The sequence below is a fragment of the Caretta caretta genome, chromosome 7, assembly GCF_965140235.1.
Source record: "Caretta caretta isolate rCarCar2 chromosome 7, rCarCar1.hap1, whole genome shotgun sequence".
In the NCBI taxonomy this organism is placed as follows: Eukaryota; Metazoa; Chordata; order Testudines; family Cheloniidae; genus Caretta; species Caretta caretta.
In genome coordinates, this window is record NC_134212.1 from 64699951 (window position 1) to 64719440 (window position 19490).

Sequence of the window (19490 nt, forward strand, 5' to 3'; positions counted from 1 at the left end):
ACCTCTTCTCCCACTGAAGTCAATGGTACAACTCCCGTTGGCTTGAATGGGAACATAGTTGGGCTAGAGATGAGCACTTTTGAATATTCCACTGTTACGTTTCAGATGTATTAGTATATGTGCCATCCAAAAGAGACATTCATTTATGCACACCCCTTATCCACATTTCTATTGTTATTAGACATAGGAAAGGATGATAGATATCTAAAGTCTTAGAAATTAAAATAACTTTGCCCAGTAGGAAATCGCAAGCCCTTCTACGAGTAACCATTTCCCTCACCCCAAAGTAAAGGTCAATTCTAGGTTTAGGATGGATCAGATTTGTAGCCAGTGGTTTACGGTACTTCTGCAAAATAAACATCATTGATCTTTTTATATCATGAACTTTCACACTAACTTCATCATGTTTATTACTGCAGATTCTACTCAACAGACATTATAAGAACCAGCTGTATCCAGCAATCCCTGGCAAAAATTATAGAATTATTTTGAAAACTGGCCAGAGATGCCTTTTTCTCATTTTTGCAATTGAGTAATAAATTGCTTTATTAGCACTGAAACCCAGGTATTTAAAAATAGATTCTCAGGGCTGATCAGATGTCATGTTCTCAGGGGTTTTTTTTTAACCTTTCACCTTTGATTGTATGTGGAAGCCACAGAGAGGCTATCTAGAGTTAATCCACATTCCTGCATGCCCTGAAGCACTTGCTCTGCTTCATAGTTGCTCTCTGCAGAGCACCATAAGGTGGGTATGTCTGTCTTTGGGGCATGCTGGTGAGTGGATATGGCTGGTGGATACGTGAACAAGCAAGGTCCATAGAGGGCTGCAGCTTCTATTATAGATAAAATTCTGCTGCTGTATACACTGGCTATTGGTTAAGAGGGAAATTCCATTCCCCGATTAGTTGCGCAGGTCCCCCTTGCTTTGTGTGGGGAATGGAATTTGGTTGTTATATACAAAGTTCTCATGGCAAACCTGATATGCTGATTATCAATGTTATGGATTCTGAAGAATGTCTTGTGTTTGTCTTATGTGTTTGACTATTCTGTACTTCACAACATTAAACTAAGACACAATACAAGAAAGTAGTAATATTCAACATGCAGCAAAAAGCATCTTCTATAAATATTGATGATACAATTAATTCCCAACCACTTCCTTTTTTGAACTTGTTAGAAACATATCCAACATATTGCAATTCAACATTGCATGCAAGTGTTACATATTCACCATTGCAATGCTTGGAACTGAGAGAGAACCTTTACTGACCAAGTATTTTTAGACAACATTGAAGGGATAAGTAAAGATATTTTCTCACTTCTAATACTTATCCTGGTAATAGCGTAGATGATTTTCATTTAACAATTCTGGGATAAAAAAAGATCAACAATCATTGATGTGAAGTAGAAAAAAGACAACACTAATTACCAATGGGATATAACTTAAACCTGATGTTCGTTTTAATGGGACTTTTCCTGCATACAGGGTGCAAGATTGGGCTCCAGAAGGGTGCAGTCATTTTACAACTACTGTATCTTCTCATTGTGAAACAAATCTAATGAAATCTAACTCAGTGACTAACAAACAACTCCAAGGTGTATTTCTGTCCTCTCAATCAGATCCTGTTCCTGCTTCCATGGAAATTGATGGTGAAAACAGCACTAACTTCAAAAAGAACTAGATCAAAACCGTAAGCTTTTCCTATTCAAAGTTATTTTAACCTGTGTAATCTGCTACATTGTAAAGCGTGTGCAAACTTTTTGAATATATTTACTTGATTTCATATGATTTTCCCCCCAAGACCCTTTCCATGATGAATGAGAAACATATTACTCAGGAGTTCCCTCCTCTTTACTTTATTTTTTTTCCCTTGATTTTTTTTTGTTTGAAGATCCATTACCAGGATTATAAATGGCCTTACAAAGATCTCTCATGTGGTGAAATACTGTTACTAGGGAAAATTCTCATAAGTTGAAGTCATTCAGAAAACAGCTGCAATGATTGCTATGCTGAAATACATCTGCACTGCTACAGTTATCTGTCTTGTAATATCCATGGAAGAAATGCTATTGTACAGCCTTCCCTTCAGTACTTTAGACCTGCTTGGAGCCATAAGATGGCTTTTCTTTATTGTTTAGAAAGCGGTTTTAATGAAATGTGCTGCTCTTATTATATAGGAGTCAAAATAAGACCTAAATCATTAACCAATAAAAGAAAATCATTGGGCCAAGTATCTAAAATTACTACCCAGAGGCATTTATAAATCTCTAAACAGTTAAGTATAATTGTCTTCCTGGTTTTTGGGAAGGAAGCAAAATAACAGTTTTAGTTACAACCGAAGACAAATATTTTGTGTTGAGCTTGGTTTGTCTGGTGGGTAAAACAACAAGTGAAATTCCCAACATGTGAAATTTCAAAAGGAAAATATTGTGAAAGTGAAATGCTGTGTGGGAGCACTTGATAAATATTCCTGGGGGGAGGGGGGAAGAGTGGGGAACAGAGGGAGGAGAAACAAGAGTTACTGAAGTTATTGCAATACATTGCCAATGCAGATCCACACTTGCACCCTGGAGGTTTGGAAGCAGTATGATTATTTGGGGTGCATGCACATTCATCATGCATCAAATTTTTCATGGTCTTTTCTACAAAATATTTATCTATAAAATAAAGACACTGTGAATAAAGGAGGATGGAGAGAGAGTCAGCAGGGATCTTCGAAAGCAATATATATGAGGAACTTCTTTCTCCATCATGGAAGTACCTCTGCATAGCTCCATTTATGGAGACTAGCAAGCAGCCAACAGGAGGAGTTAGTCAGATAATGATGGCCACTGCTGCCCCAAATCAGGCATAGGATGAGTTTGTGTGCTGAGAGAATAATGCTTTCTAAACGTGTGGATTGAACTCATAGTTTTATTCATTTTAGCAATTGAGACATTTTGAAAGGAAGCCATAGAGGCAGCTGCTCCTCTAGTGGGATATACTTTAAGCCCTCCTGGCCTTGGCATTTGGGCTCATTTATAACAGGTTTGCATTTAGATTTTGGGCCATCTGGAACATTTCTGGGCCATTTGGATTAGCATGTGGATAACCAGAGATCACTTTTCCCTTGGGCTTTTCCTAAAGAGCCAGAAACAGCCATGGTGATTTCTTAAAAGGATATTCAAATAGTAGGGGAGGGCATCTTTGACAGTCATACAATGCAGTGTAGCCTCCTCTGGCATAATGTGAGGCTTAGAGGAAAACTGGCAATGATGTAGACTGGATTAGCTGTAAATCCAATAGCACATTCGGGATTTAGGATCTGGGTGTAGCACAATATTAGCTTTGTGAAATAACCTAGGAGACAAATCTACAAACAGGGCTTGGAGATCACTTACTCGCCTCACTGAGGAAATGGCAATTTAAAATGCTGCACTGGGTACAAGGAAAAGCAAAGAACAATCTTTCAGTTGCTCAGAAGGAGCATGCAATCTGGTAAAGCCAGATTTAGAGCACTCAATGTCACAGGAAGATAAGTAGGAGGATAAGTATGCAGCAGCCCAAAATTGGCTAGAGCCCTAAATATCAAAGTGATGGGCCAATATACAGCAGCAGTCAATTGCACTTTCACAGCTGTTACACAGAGGAGAGGAGGAAGAAGCGAGCGGGGAGATGATCTCCATTATCTTACCCGCTTCTTCCCCCCCTCAGAGTTCAAAAGACCATCTCTGAGATGGACCAAACCCTTCGTGGGAATGATGAATTTCAGTCTGCCTCTGTTTAAGAGGAAGTCCTAGGAAGCTCACAAACATCTTTGGTTTTTGAGGGTAGTCCTGCAATAAAAACCAATATACACAAGTGGGCTACATTGCCCCAGCATCTATAGCAGTGAGAACTGGGCAAAAGAACACTGAAATAAGCACACTAGGAACTCAAACCACAGGGGAAGCCCAATGGCATGTGGTCAGACTCTTTAAGGAGGCAGACAAGGACCAGTCAGGCAAATCAGAGCAGTGCTTCATTTCTAATGAAAGAGGTGCCGGAGCTCAATCAATTAGGTGCCATGGTTCAAACAATTTTTTTACATTCATAACTGATGCAGCAAGCCTAGAGGTGCCAGGGCTATGAATTGCCGAGCCTAGAGGTGCTGGGGCTCCGGTCTGTCAAGCCCTGACACAAATTAAGCACTGAATCAGGGGAAGAATGGAATCTTCAATTACCTGAGCAGGCCTTCATGGCCTCTACTGAAACCATCTATTTATAACCCCTCTTTCTCCCTGCAAAAAACAAAGATCTAGCTTGAAGACTTTAAGTGATGGAGAACCACCACATTCTTAGATAAGCTGCTATGGAAAAATGACACTAAATACGTGTGCAAGTATCCATAGGAATCACTTGAACCTTTGCAATGCAAATTGTAGCATACATTAGAATGCCATTTAGCTAAACCAAACAGGTCACATAGAGCTTTATTGGATACATGAGGCTTCAGATAAGATGTATACAGGGGTGAAAGTAAGTTAGAGGACTTACCGGTATGCCGGAGTCCTGAGCAGGGGGCATGGCCTCAATCGGAAGAGGCCTTAAATCCCCGGGCCCTTTAAATCTTGATTTAAAGAGCCAGGGCTCCAGCTGCGGTAGTGGCAGCTGGGAGCCCGGGGCCTTTTAAATCACCCCCGAGCTACCAGCTGCAGAGGCAACTGGGAGCCCCAGGGCTCGGGAGCAATTTAAAGGGCCCAGGGCTCCAGCTGCCGCTGCCACAGCGGAGCCACAGGCCCTTTAAAACACTGAGGAGCCCTGGGGACTCCCGGCTGCCACCGCGGCTCTGGGCTCTGGCAGAGCTTTAAAGGGCCCGGGGCTCCGCTGTGGTAGCAGCTACTGGAGCCCTGAGCCCTTTAAATCCCCACCTGAGCCCTGCTGCCCGAGCCCTGGGGTGACGGTGGTCGGGCTCCATCGGGGATTTAAAGGGCCCAGGGCTTCGGCAGCAGGGCTCCGGCGGCGATTTAAAGGGCCGGGGTGGTAGCGGCGGCTGGAGCTCCAGGTCCCTTTAAATCCCTGTCAGAGCCCCGCCGCCGCTACCCCAGGCCTCGGGTAGCAGGGCTCAGGCCGGGATTTAAAGGGCCCCGGGGGGGGTAGCAGCGGCTGGAGCTTCAGGGCCCTTTAAATCCTCGCCGCCGCTACCCCAGGGCTTTAAATTGCCCTCTGGGAAAGCCGGTCCGGGTACGGCGCACCGGCTCTTACCGGTACACCGTACCGGGGCATACCGGCTTACTTTCACTTCTGGATGTATATAAAACATATAATCCCTTTGTAGCTGAAGCCCCATTTATAAAAAGACAGGTCTTATGTGGTCTGCCTTTGGTTTAGTTGAATGCACCTCAGCATTTTAAAGAGCATTGAAGGGTGACTGTAATGTTGGCTTAAATAGTAGCTAGTTCAGGAGCTGTCTCACTGTGGGGGAATCCCTGGCTGGCACAGGGCTATTGTAGCTGGCTCTGCAACACCTGTTTCATAGGCCTCTTTGTGGGGGTGCACCCAGAAATTGAGACCACAGGAGAAACAGGCTCCCAGCACCCCTGTCCCAAGCAACCAGAAGCAGTGATTATAGGAGAAGCCTGGCTTGGCCAAGAGGGTACTTGATTTGAAGGGTACTCAGTCGATGTGTGGGTATGGTGCATATGCAGTGCTGTCACACATAGGAGGGGTGAAGGGAATTGAGCATGCTCAGTCACTCTGTGGGGATAGCACATGTGCAGTCTGGCAGTGAAGATGGAATCTTCAGTGAGCGTAGCACACGTAGGAACTGTGAAGGGTTGCAGCATGCTCAGTCAGGATGGAATCTTTGGATATTTTAGCTGCTAAACTCTAAGAAGTCTCTATTGAGCATGTGTAAACTGCCAGTTCTAAAAGGCTTATAACTTGGCCAAATTTGGGCAGATTTTCACAAGATCAGCACACATCCATGCCCTACCAATTTTTATATTCTTGCTTCAAAGCATGAAGGTGCTAGAGCTCAGAGAAAATGTCATCAGCATATGTTTTCCCTCACCTTGTTCTCAGAAGCAGTTAAATAGTTTTCGCTGAAACTTTCCAAAGCAGTTCAGCCTCAGGCAGACACCTGGCACTGGTAATTTCTGCCCAAATGATTAAAGTTTGTCAAATTTATAAGCAGCTCAGAACAGGGTCTTTGTAATGAGAAGAGTTGGGCAACCTTAATTATCGATGGTGCTACAAAAGTTAAGCCCAAATATAAACTCTGGATCCAAAATACCCAGAAACTTTGGGAAGTTTGTGCCTGAGTCCAGAACTGAATTTTAGGACCAAGGACCATCACATATATAATATTTAGATTACAGAGTGTGTGTTTACATTTATTTATACATGTTACATGCACAAACAATTATTAAATATCCTCTGCCCCCTTTTTAAGCTGATTTTTTTAGTCCCGCTGTTTAAAGACTTCCTGGTTACATTCAAAGCCTGGGAACATTTAACTGTAAGCTTTGTCAATTAAAGAAAAAATCAGAAGTCCACTCATGAACATTTATTCTAGTGACACCTGCTGTCAGAAAAATGGTAGTGGGTACCTCAGCATTCACACCACACTAAACTTGAGCAGTATTTGCATACAAATATGTCTTAAATAATGTACTGAAGACATGATAGATACATGCATACCACATTCAGTTCTCTTTCTAGGTCACAAAAGCTCCTTCACCCTAGACAGAACATATTTGCTCCAATAAATCTCCGGGAGGCCAAATACTTAAAAAGAAAAGGTCGTGTGTGAAGGGGGAGAGATAGGGGTCAGAGGTGGTGGGAAAACCTCACATGAACAAACGGGTGGCATTCCTTGCTCATAGAAAAACCTATCAATGAAATTATTGCTACATTGTTTTCTTTTTAGATGGGACAAGCATAAATTATACATCATCTTTGCATGTGAGATTGCACTTACCATTAACCACAGAATTGTACTGATTACATGGCAACCCCCCAGATGCTATTTAAAGAGCATTGAAAAAACTAAGAAGTAAATTCCCTGGTCAAAAATTGGGAAGCCTAATCCATATGCAGCTTTCTCTTCCCTCTTCAATACCGTATCAAAGGCCATCTTTATTTGGGTAGGAATTCAAACACCATATATTCAGAACTAGAAAAGCCCAGTTTGGCAATGGTGAGAGATTGTACAGGCTGATGTGAATTGAAATGTTTTCCTGGATAAATGAGTGTGATAAATAATACACAAATGTTTAAGCAAAGCTAGTGACAACTCACTGTAAATAAAGGCACTTTGTTGCCAACAAGGAGCCGCAAAGTGGTTCTGTTATGCTATTTGCTGACCAGCAGAAGCTAGATCACCTGCTTCATATAATTGTCACCATAGTTGTGCCTACTCTACATTAAAACTGCATCTCATAGACAAAATGTCACATTGGATACAATTGCCTGCAAAGTTTATGCCACCTATTGATCTAATTGTGTCTGACAACCTAGCCATAGTATTCAAGATCTTTCAAGAAAACCTCCTGTGTTGAAAGCAATGTAACCAATTCAGAAGTTGTAGATACGTAAATGGTGCAACCCACTGAGACGGTAACTGTTTTCCAACCCAGTAGTTTGCTTTTAAAATACCCCCTTCCACCCTTCCTAAAATATTGTTGCCAGTGGAATAAGCCATTGGCCAAATTCTGCAGTCAGCAGACATGGAAATGTCTGCTTCCATGAAAAGGTTGTATAACCCTCCACATGTTTAAAATGCACATTGATCTTTGCCTGAAGAATGTGTCCAGGGGCACTGGGGACTCCCCCAAGCCTTTTATAAAAGGTAGCACAATCCACTCCTCCTCCACCAAATGGTGCCAATGAGGGTTAGACTGTGACCCCACTCAACCAGTTTTGACTCGTGGTCATGGCACTGCGGCTGAAATTCTCTTCTGCAAAAGCCAACTTTGTATCCCCTTATTTGGGGCTTTTGCAGTCCCTGTATGCTGCTGGGAGGGAAAATTCCTCTCTGCATTGGCAGAGTTTTTCCATGCAAAGAATACAAGGACTGGGATTGTTGCTAACCTCAGTGCTGGGGCACAAGGGGGAGGCTTCTGCTCTTTAGCCATCCTAAATAGGGCTAGCCAAAACGGAGGGGGTCTCTTACAGCAGGGAGGGAGATAGAATTTAAAATAAAAATAAAACAAACCCAAGCATGATTAGAGAAGGATAAGGATGTGAGCTTGCTTAGCTTATGTAATAATATACACATAAGCACAATAAGCACACCAACATGGAGCTAAGTTGACATGCATGAAACACAAGTATTTAGATTGAGGGTGCAAACAGAGAGGAGGCCTGATTTTAAAAATGGAGCTTCCACATGTCCAAATAATCTCTATGAGCCACAAATGAAAAAAAACCCAAACATTTAGTGGGATAGGAAAGCAAGCCTTCCCCGACAGCCCCAGATCCTGAAAAGTAATGCTACAATGGCAGCGTCATGCTCAGATGTTGGTAATGACGGATTCATGGACAAGTTTAAAGGGCTGTAGAATGATAAAGGCTGGGTAACGGTGATGTTTGGGGTCCTTGGACCTTTGTAGTCTTCTACTGCCTGCAAGGAATTCTTGGCAGGGCATAGTCCTTTATTCCATGTTACTGGTATGCCACTTTTCTACTGTTTTCACTGGGTGGCATGGATTATTTCTGGACAGCTGGCACTGTGAGTGGCAGTGAGTTACTGTGATGTTTTTAACTGATTGGAAGTTGGTTGTGCTTGCAGTGATGGAAATTTGAGAAAGCTGTGGCTGTTTGATTTCTCCTCTGCAGCTATCCTCAGTTGATTTGCCTTTGGTGAACATTGTTTTTCCTAGTTTATCTGGCCCCTCTTGCCCAGATTCTCCCTCTGGATATCCTTTTCCCGTCTTGGTGTCATGTGACATTATGAGTCTGTGACTGCACCAGACTGATCAGATACTTTGTGTTCCTTTGGATCCTGCCACTCAGGAGCTATGTGATCCAGGGAACTTTTTATGGGAATGCTGACTGATTTATACACATAGCAAATAAAGGGTAGACTCAATGAAAGCTTATCATAGCTCTAAACTGGCACACACTTTTCAGTCCCAGATTGTGAACCCCCAGTCTCATGCACAAGGCTGGGAAGAAATTTCCCCTGCTTGCTCCTGGTCAGCACATTGTTGGGGAGGGCCATCTGTTATAACCAAAATGTTCCCTTCTGCACCAGCCTACGGAAGGAGACCAGATCACTGGGGCGAAAACTATCTGCTCTATGACCATTAACAAACAAACAAATAAATCAAAACAAACACTGGTCCCCTCCATTACCATTTGCACACCTTCTGGAAGGAACTGCCATACCAGATCACACCCGTGGTTTTGCTAGTCCAATATCCCTGCCAGCAGCAGATGTTTCAGATGAAGGTGTAAAAAACCCCACCGCAGGCAGCCCCACTAGGGAGGTCTTATCCTAATGACTAATAATTAGAGATTGGCATAAACTCTGGAGCATGAAATTTTATCTCCCTGCTTGTCACCCATATAAATATCTAATCCCTCTGAATCTTGCTAAATTCTTGGCCTCTGTGATATCCTGTGGCAATGAGATCTACAGTCTAATTACATTTTCACACAAGGTATATTTGCTAGCCCATGTACAAGGAGTTACAAAGGTTTGGATCTGATTCAGAACTCCTCCCTCCACTGCTGCTGATCATATTTGAGGTGAGCAAGTGGTTCTTGTGCCAGCATTCACAATCCCACCATTTGAGATTATGATTCTAAATCTATCCATTTACCAATGCACTTTAGGTTTTCATTCTGTCATTTGGCCCTTGAGGGGAACTCCTACAGGGCCTAATCCTGCATTCCTTGCTCAGGCTTAACTGCATTAACTTCAGTGACAGTTCAACCCAAGTACGGATTTTGTGCTAAACTGTACAGAGCAGCAAGGAGAGGTCACAAGAGGCCTTCCTTCCAGCCACGCTCTCTATGCACGAACGAGTCTTAATCTCAGTTCTCGTGTACCTCGAGGGTAAATACTGCACAAGGTTGATGCTTACAGGAGGGAAGGAGAGCATGGGCCGTAGCACCACCCTTCTGCCCCAGCCAGTACAGTCGGGCTGGTTCTGGAGGGATAACACACTGCATCGTTTTAAAAGGCTTAACGGAGGCCACTCTTGCCTGCACTTCTGCAGGGACTAAAGATGGCTGGATCTACACTGATGGTATTAGATAGGGTGTCTTAGGGCTGCTTACAAGCATAGTTGGTGTAAAATGACCTGGGGGTACTTATGAATCAGGCCTGTAGACTTCAGTGAAGACTGTAGGATTTGTTCCATGCCTTTATAGGAGCTGTGCTTGCCAATCCAAGGGCAGAAATCAGTTCTGAGTTAATTCTGGGGGGCTTTTTGAGCAAGAAAGCACAGAAAATGTAAAGAAACCTCTGTTTAAATGATCTTTCTTTTCCTTTTCTTTTTTGTTGCGTGGCATTTGGCTATTTTTTGGCTGCCGTCTGGCGTACACAGCGAAAAACCTGTGGGCCAGCATTTACCGTCATGCCACTTTGCATCCAGAGTGAAGATAAGCCATCTCTGGCTATGTCATGTGTAAAAATGCAACTTTATTTGGTGTAACTAGAACACACAGAATCATGTGGATTTACCAATCAACGATTAAAGGGGAAAAAAAGGAAAGAGCAACACATTTAAAAATTAAAATCTTGGTTCATTCATTCCCAACTGCTCCAGATTTCCTTTGTGATACAGCAGGGAAACTATGTGACTGTCCCTTTAAAAGCCATCATACCAATCAGCAGGTTTAACTGTCAAGCAAGCTGATGTAAGGTTCTTTGAATTACTGAGTGAGGGATATTCTTCCTGCCAGGTCCTGTCCCCTGTAGGCATGGCAGAGAAGTATTATAGGGCAGTCCTTACCTTGGGAATTAGCCTGCAAGACCCCAATGCTGTCATCAAACTGCATAGATTTGATGTTGAGTGACGCCAAGATGCATTCCTTGTCCTGCAGCGAAGCATCATCAATATTATTCTGATTGGCTGACAGGATAACGCACATGTCGCAGAGGTTGATGTTGACAGCCCTTAAATCAGCCCGACTTAATGGCGTACCCTTCGGCATCGTGAAAAAAAAAAAGAGGGTGGAGGAGAGAGAGGGGGGAAAAAGAAAAACAAATTAAAGATTGAGAAGGAGCTTTGGGAAATTATTTAACAAGTATCTTTTTTATGCTCTGACATTAAGCTGGTCTAACTATGTGCCAGGGAATAGGAGATGTGTGCTAATCTAAAGGGTAGTTGGTGCTGATGGCAGCATTTTAGGTTCAGTCTCAATACTCAGTCAAGCTATTACTAACAAACAAGAAATAGGAATAATGCCAGCATTCTGCATCTCATCTGTGACTTGAAATTGTCTTGATTTAAGTCACTATCATGTGGCAACCTCTGGCTTTCTGAACATAACAAGGGGTGTGTTCTAAATGTCTGTTTATCTAATACCAGGTCATACAGGTCTTGGGCAAAAAAATAACAATTTAAACAGGAAAGCCTTGTGTGTCCTACACATTCTAACTGCAATCAAGATGAAGCTATTTTTCTAAAATGCTTACTACCTGGAGCAATACACAAGAAAGGTTAATCCTTTCCAGTATATGTTTTTGGTGCCTCTACCAACAAAACACACTGATATTTAAACTTATGTGATTAAACCCTTTGAAACAGAAACAGGATGTTAAGTAAATGGGCACAATTCATATAATATTTCCTGGAGCTACAATTACCTTCAGAGAATGCAGTATTTAAAATGAAATGTTGTGGTAGTTAGTGGGGGTTTTTTTTTTCATAACTAAGGCAACCAAGATACAACACTTAACCTGCTACATATTATACACAAGACAATATTTACTCTGAAACTTAAGATATGGACTATTTAAGGCAAAATATATTATGTTTAGGTACCAGGGGCAGTACTCAGAACCCTGTGCAATAAATAGTGGGTTTATATGTGTGCTGGAGACAGCTCAGTCAGTCAGCTTCCACAGACCCATACTCACAGACCCTAATGCTGATGGAGACACTAAATATTCCCTTTGTCTGAGTTGTGTCCCTGGGTATCCAGAGCCCAGCCCCAACTTCCTTAAACACTGAGTGACAAGACCCCAACCCCTCACCTCATGTTCATTCACGGCGAACAATCAGGAAGAATGATAGCTGCTGAAAATGAAGCATTTTCAAAAAGAAGATTTTGAATGGAACAAAGGGCAGTTAGGAGCCCCAACTCCATTCAAAATCAATAGGACTTAGGAACCCAACTCCTGTTTGTGCCCTTGAAAATCTCCTCCCAAATCCCTCACCAACATCCCCCAAAGGGAGGTGGTTCTCCAAGGCAGGCTGATCAGCAGCAACCTGCTGCAGATTATAGCCACAGCGTCTTCTAAGAGAACCAAGATGACTGAATTTTAAGCCTGGTGGAAAGCATGGTGCCCTAGTTTGCAGAGCCCAAGGCACAGCCCAGTGCACAACTCCAGGTAGCTTGTAAAGTAAAACCAATTCAATATTTGTGTCTATACTAGTTTCAGGCACAAAGCCAACTATTTGAGCTTTCACACAAGAACATGGGCCTAATGCTGCAGCCCTTTATTCATACCACATACTTCCCCTCCCGCACCTACATTGAAAGAACATTATTTAGGTTGCAAAGTCAGGCACTCAAAAGTTAGGAAATGCCAGATTTAAAGTTTTCCTGCAACGTTAATTCTGCCCAAGGTGTGTCCATCCTTCATACTAAATGAGGCAGTGGACCCATAGAAAAAAAGTAGTGTGTAATCACGTAATTGAAAACTGAATCATAAAGCATATGTGCAAGGGAGTCAAATTTGAGCCTTTTGATCTAAGGATCAAAACCTTACAATATCTCCTTATTTTGTTAACAAAAATAACATTTCACATTGGATAGGTCTGTAGCAACAGCTGGATTCTGCTCTCTCACACATCATCAAGAATATTATCATCTAAGTTCTGATGCTGAATCTTTATTACTGGTAAGAGGCTTGACTTTCAGATGTCAGGCTGAATTTGCAGGGCTGGCAAAAAAATCTTTCACAGGAAAAATTTGATCTTGAAGCCATTTGTGAGGCACTAAATACAGAACTATGCCATGTCACTGTACAGCAATTGCAGAACAGAAACAAAGATTAACAACAAATCTTAGCTTTGGAGTAACCACGAACTGCAGCATATATTGGACAAAGCTGCCCTTCCATTCAATAAATGCTGTCATCCCTACACACATTAGGCTAAATTTATCACTGGTCTCTCTGAGCTTCTGGGCTTTGCATTTTTGTTAGTTAAAAAAAATGCTAAGAAATGCTAAACTTCTATTCTACTTTTCTATTCTGGTAAGTAAGGATTAAAGAATTCCAAAAGCTGAAACAATAGAACAGCCAAGCTTGCTTTACTGAACTTTTGTAAAGCACAGAGCATCACTTCTGCTATCTGACCAAGGGCCTGAGCCTCCACTGCTTGTACTTTGTGAAGTAAATTACACCCATGGGTATAAAGCCATACCAAACTGGAATCAATCATTCACTTACACTGGAGGTAGCATTCTGCACTCATTGCACGAGTGTGAATGATGATATGAGAGAGTGGAGAATCAGGCCCTTTGAATTTTGGACTCAGAGGATGAAATCTTGACACCACTGAAGTCAATGGCTGTTTTGCTATTATTATTATTAAAGGGACCAGGATTTCACCCACTGTGTTTAGTAAATGCTTACAACCAAACTGTGAACCCTTTTAAAAGGAAGGGCTCTTAATGAAAATGCTATGATCATTCTCTTATATACAAGAGAGTTAGCAGGCCAGCATGTATCAAGCTTTTACAGTTATAGATAGACATACAAATAATAAAAATTGTTTTCAAAGGTTTTTCAGGCATAAATAATGTCATAAGTAAGTACTGTCATTCTGTCAGAAAAATCACAACATCAGAACAGGCTACACGCAGGGCACTAGAGTGAATGTTCAATAGATAACGCAGCTAATACATTTGATAGCAGCTGAAATTCATCCTTGACAAGGGACTGAACACTGCTGCAAATTTCTTCTAATAAGGTCTCTCAGGGCTCAGTTTTCATAGATATAGTAAAGGGGAAGGGCTAAGTCCTGAGGCCTATAAACAGACAAAAGTAAAAGCCTATGATTAAAGTCAATATGAATCTGTCCAGTTGGTGACTTTCAGTAAAAAAAAAAAAAAAGTATGAATATTTTGGCTTTGGACTTACAGGCAAGATTGAAACCTTGGGGAAGTTATGCAGCGTCTCCCATTCCCTTTTCAGATATTCAAGTGAACCCACAAACACAATGTGCTTGAGTTCATGGTAGTGAAAGTTGCTGGCTCGTAATGGCATCACTAGATTTCTTACTCCAATCAATGCAGACTTAGCATCCCCAAATATGCAAACGACCACATGACCACTTAAAACTGTCATCGCTGCTTCACTCCGGGTCTGGAAGAAAAACAATAAGGGAAGGGGGAGATAAAGCAAAAAGAAGCATAAATCATAAACTGAATTCGAAAGCCAAAAAAAAACGTACTTTCATTCATGTACAGTGAAGCAGGATGACATTAGTAATTCATAATTATATTTATTATTTATTTAGCGTGGAGTGTGGTCAGTGCTGTATAGACAGAGGGAGACATGGTCCTTGCCACCAGAAGCTTGCAGTTCAGAGGCAGAGGCCTGGTCTACACTTGAAAATTAGGTTGGTTTAACTACATCGGTCAAAGATGTACTATGCCAATGTAAACTATGCCACACCCCTGAGCGGCATAGTTAAGCTTACCTAAGTCCCCATGTAAAAAGCACTAGGTCAATGGAAGAATTCTTCCATCAACCTAGCTACTGCCGCTCACAGAAGTGGATTACCTACGCCAACGAGAGAACCTCTCCAATTGGCATAGACAGTGCTTACACTACAGCTATGCTGCTGTAGCATTTTAAGGGTAGACAAGCCCAGACAGTATAATGCAGACATATATGACCAAATTCTGGGCAAATACGTTGGTATAAACCTGTAACACTCTACTACTTGGAGTCACTCAGGATTTACTCTGGATTTAACTGAGGGCTGAATTTCCCCCATCATGCATTTGATGATGGATTTATTTCAAAGAGTTCAGGGCACTACACTGTATGGTGAACTAGTGATTAAAAACTAAGAGAAAAGGCAGACAGGGGGAGGGGGAGATGAGGGAGGTTCTAACCTAATGAGAAGCATGGAAGAATGTATCTTTCTGCCACTCTCATTTTGGTGCAAAGGGACCTGTTCGGGATACGGATGGCTTAACTTTGGTATTCAAATCTGCACTGCTTTAGCACAGCAAAGCTTTATGTTCCAGTACGAGGAGTAAAAAGAATAGTTGTGAATTGTAAAATACAACTAGTTAAGAAGCAAAAAGTGGTCTACCTGAAAAAGAATAAAGTGACGATGTTCGGGATAATGTGTCCCCAACTATAGAATGAGGGTATAAATGGAGGGAGTGTGGGAAACAAACCACAACTCAAACACAAAAAGAAAAGGAGTACTTGTGGCACCTTAGAGACTAACCAATTTATTTGAGCATAAGCTTTCGTGAGCTACAGCTCACTTCATCGGATGCATACTGTGGAAACTGCAGAAGACAGGTTTTCTCACCCTCCGCACCCCCCCCCCCCCAACTCACTCTCCTGCTGGTAATAGCCCATCCAAAGTGACCACTCTCCTTACAATGTGCATGATAATCAAGGTGGGCCATTTCCAGCACAAATCCAGGTTTTCTCACCCTCCGCCCCAATGTGTTTCATACACATTGTAAGGAGAGTGGTCACTTTGGATAAGCTATTACCAGCAGGAGAGTGAGTTTGTGTGTGTGGTTTTTGGAAAAAAGGTGGGGGGGTGAGAAAACCTGGATTTGTGCTGGAAATGGCCCACCTTGATTATCATACACATTGTAAAGAGAGTGGTCACTTTGGATGGGCTATTACCAGCAGGAGAGTGAGTTGGGGGGAGGGGGAAGAGAAAACCTGGATTTGTGCTGGAAATGGCCCAACTTGATTATCATACACATTGTAAGGAGAGTGATCACTTTAGATAAGCTATTACCAGCAGGAGAGTGGGGTGGGAGGAGGTATTGTTTCATGGTCTTTGTGTATATAATGTCTTCTGCAGTTTCCACAGTATGCATCCGATGAAGTGAGCTGTAGCTCACGAAAGCTTATGCTCAAATAAATTGGTTAGTCTCTAAGGTGCCACAAGTACTCCTTTTCTTTTTGCGAATACAGTCTAACACGGCTGTTACTCTGGAACTCAAACACAATAAGGTCTGGAGGCTAAAGGTCTGAGTCTCCTCTCTCATTGGTTATACTTACATCACTCTGACTCCACTGACTTTAATGCAGTAACTCCTGACGGACACCGGTGTGAGAGCAGGATCAGATGCCCCTAGATGTGGGGAAACACTTCCAACAACTCTGGCTACAAAAGCATATAGAAAAGGATTCTATATGTCCACACCCAGAGTTTTCGGTTTGCTTCCAAAGCTTATAGCTGGCATAAGTAAAATATTCTCTGGTCCGGAGTGTTTTTCTTGGACTGCCAGGACTGGTTCTAAAGCTTCTGTAGCAAAATGAGAATGTCAAAACCCAGAATGCTTTTCCAGCTCACTGCCATTTCATAGCAGTGTTGGTGGGTCTGAGCTAATGGAATTTTCAGCCTTTTACACATCCTTTTACCCAGCAATGTAAGGAGCCTTCGTGTAAATGAGACTCAGGCCACAAATGTTTTGAGATGTTCTTGTAGATTTATAGATTTTTTGTGTGTGTGTAAATGTTTTAAGACTGTAGTCCAGGATCTGAGACTGTGACTGAGCCGTGCTTGGTGCAGCTCAGGGGAGGACTCAAAGACCTCGCCTATGTCCTTGGACAAGCTGCCACCAAATTGGAGAAACCTCTGTGCTGTTTTAGTTTACCAAAACCGGATACCGGATTTACCTAAATTACCGGATACCAAAAGCCCCAGAGGGTTCTTCTGGAAGTGAGAAATAGTCATGATGCAAGAACTTGACTAATGGTGACTTTTCATTGACAAGAGCAGCTGAGGGGATGAAAGGAAGAATCCAAAGAAGTACATCTAAATGGTGTTCAGAATTATCTGCTTATCTCAATGACAGTGGTTAAATTTGTGCTGTAATCCCAGTCAGTTTTGAAGGCAGCTCACACACTGAGATGAACATTAAGTAAAGTCATTAGTTGATGATGACTTTTACATCTGGATCCAGTCTTGGTGCTGTTGCATTCCACTAATGGAAATCATCCTATGTGCATCAAAATTATGATGCCAGTGAGGTGGATATTCAACAAAACTTAGCTACGGGTTGTGAAGAATCGATGAATAAAACAGAGAACAGGGTGAAGAATCGATGAATAAAAACATTTAATGGAGTATTGGCCAGTCAATGGTTATTAGCCAAGATGGTCAGGGATGCAACCCCATGCTCTGGGTGTCCTTAAACCTCTGACTGTCAGAAGCTGGGACTGGACAACAGGGGATGGATCACTCAATAAACTGTTCTGGTGTGTTCTGTTTTTTCCCTCTGAAGCCTCCGATACTGTCCACTGTCAGAAGATAGGATGGACTAGATAGACCATGAATCTGACTCAGTATGGTTGTTCTTATGTTCAAAGTAGCACATTTATTGAAGCCCGCACATAGTAATTTTTTTATTTTTGTTAACCTACAGAGTAAAGGTTTTCACTAAGCTGTGGCTCTCTGCTGTTTATTCTTTTCACAGACTACATGGAATGCAAATGTCGAATATGCTGCAGAGGAACTCCCTATGGAGCAGTTTTGGCCAAAAGGTTTCTCGTCAGTTTAAAAAAAACCCATATTCTGCTTTCAGTTACACTGCTGCAACTCCATTAATTTTCATGTAACTGAGAGCAGAATGGAGCTTTCACATTAAAAATATTGAAGGATTCGATCCTGCAAGATGCTGAGCACCTTGGCTTTGATACTGCAAAACATTTAAGCATGCACTTAACTTGAAGAACATGAGTAGTCCCATGCATGTGCTTAAGTGCTTTGCTGAATCAGGCCCTTACAAGACTGAACCCAAACCATGGTTCTTGTCTGAAAGGTAAGTATGTAAAAATGGCACCTTTCCACTTGACAAACCTAATCCCTATGTAGATTCAAAGTCCTGTCTGCTTTCTTGAGGGACACACTGCCTTATACTGCTGTCAGCCCTGCATAGCCAACACAGCTCTGGGGCAGAGAAGTGAGTTCTTTTCTGGTTCAGGCATCATCTGCACAATTGTTTAAACAACTTCCAATTATAGGACACTCAAAACAACCCCATCTTCTTCAGATTATGCCCTCACTTGCACTCTTGCAGTAAGGTTGCACTGATGTGCGTATAGACATAATTTGTGGCAGGTGTAAGTGAGGGCAGCCTTTTGCTCGCAGGATCTTTACCACTGGTGATGATGCACGGAACAAGAAATAACTCAGCCAAACTTGTAGATCCTAGGTTGAGTTTACCAAGCAGACAGTTAAGAGGAAAAAAACCCACATCTATTTACTTGCAAGCGGAGAAAAATTGATATGGCGTCGAGAAGAGATAATAAATGAGGAAACCCCACAATGCCATTTTATAGAAACACTTTTCACAGTAGAAGAACATGTTAAGGTCATTCCTGACTGACCTGTTAAAAAATATTTAAAATATTACAGCTGATCTCTGTCTCCCTCTGTTATAAAGCAATGTATAGTGATCCCTCTCTGTTATGAAGTAATGGACAGTAAGGTTGCCTCCTCATGGCCTACTGAACACCCTGGAATGAATATTAATTTTAAATGTTCAGACCAAACTCTGGCTAACAATTTAGTCACTGGAATTGACTAGTTTATTGATTGTTTAAATGCCAAGATTGCAGTTCCAAACAATGTCACGGTTATTATAGCCCCGGAGGAGCACGGGAAACAACCTTTTACGCCCCGATCGTTAGAATAAACCAGGGCTGTCACCATTATTGGTTACACCATGCAATAGCATAGGGAAAACGAAGACAGAGATCTCAAGAAAAGCTTTATAAACTGCGACAAAGTGAAGATCCACCAGGGAGCTCATTTCATAGATCATCAGTTTTGTGTTTGAGATCTGGAGTGAGTTACTTGTTACTCTTAGGTATGAGTACATGAACACAAACAGCACAAACTTTCACTGAATGTAACAGATTGTGATAGGCCTTCTAATTATTTTTAATTACTTGAGTCAGTTTGATGGCCCTCCCACTTTAACAAATGAAATGAATACACACTAGACCCAAATCACTACGGTAGATGCCTAGAATAGCAGTACCATTTACTCAAGCTTGTTTGAGTGCTTTAACATGTTGAGAACCAAGCAATAAATTTAAATAGGGCAAAATTCTCATTGACTAATA

The 19490-nt window shown here is 41.9% G+C and overlaps 1 protein-coding gene across 41 annotated transcripts in view; it reads right to left on the minus strand.

Moving 5' to 3' along the window:
- The window catches only part of KCNMA1 (potassium calcium-activated channel subfamily M alpha 1), an 873358-nt gene that overhangs the window by 62778 nt on the left and 791090 nt on the right, over nt 1-19490 (minus strand). For all 41 annotated transcript variants that reach the window (XM_075130775.1, XM_075130771.1, XM_075130770.1 and 38 more), the window contains 2 exons: nt 14289-14513; nt 10927-11119 (listed from right to left, as the gene is read on the minus strand). In XM_075130775.1, coding sequence (XP_074986876.1) covers nt 10927-11119; nt 14289-14513 — 418 coding nt within the window. The remainder of the gene's footprint in view (nt 1-10926; nt 11120-14288; nt 14514-19490) is intronic.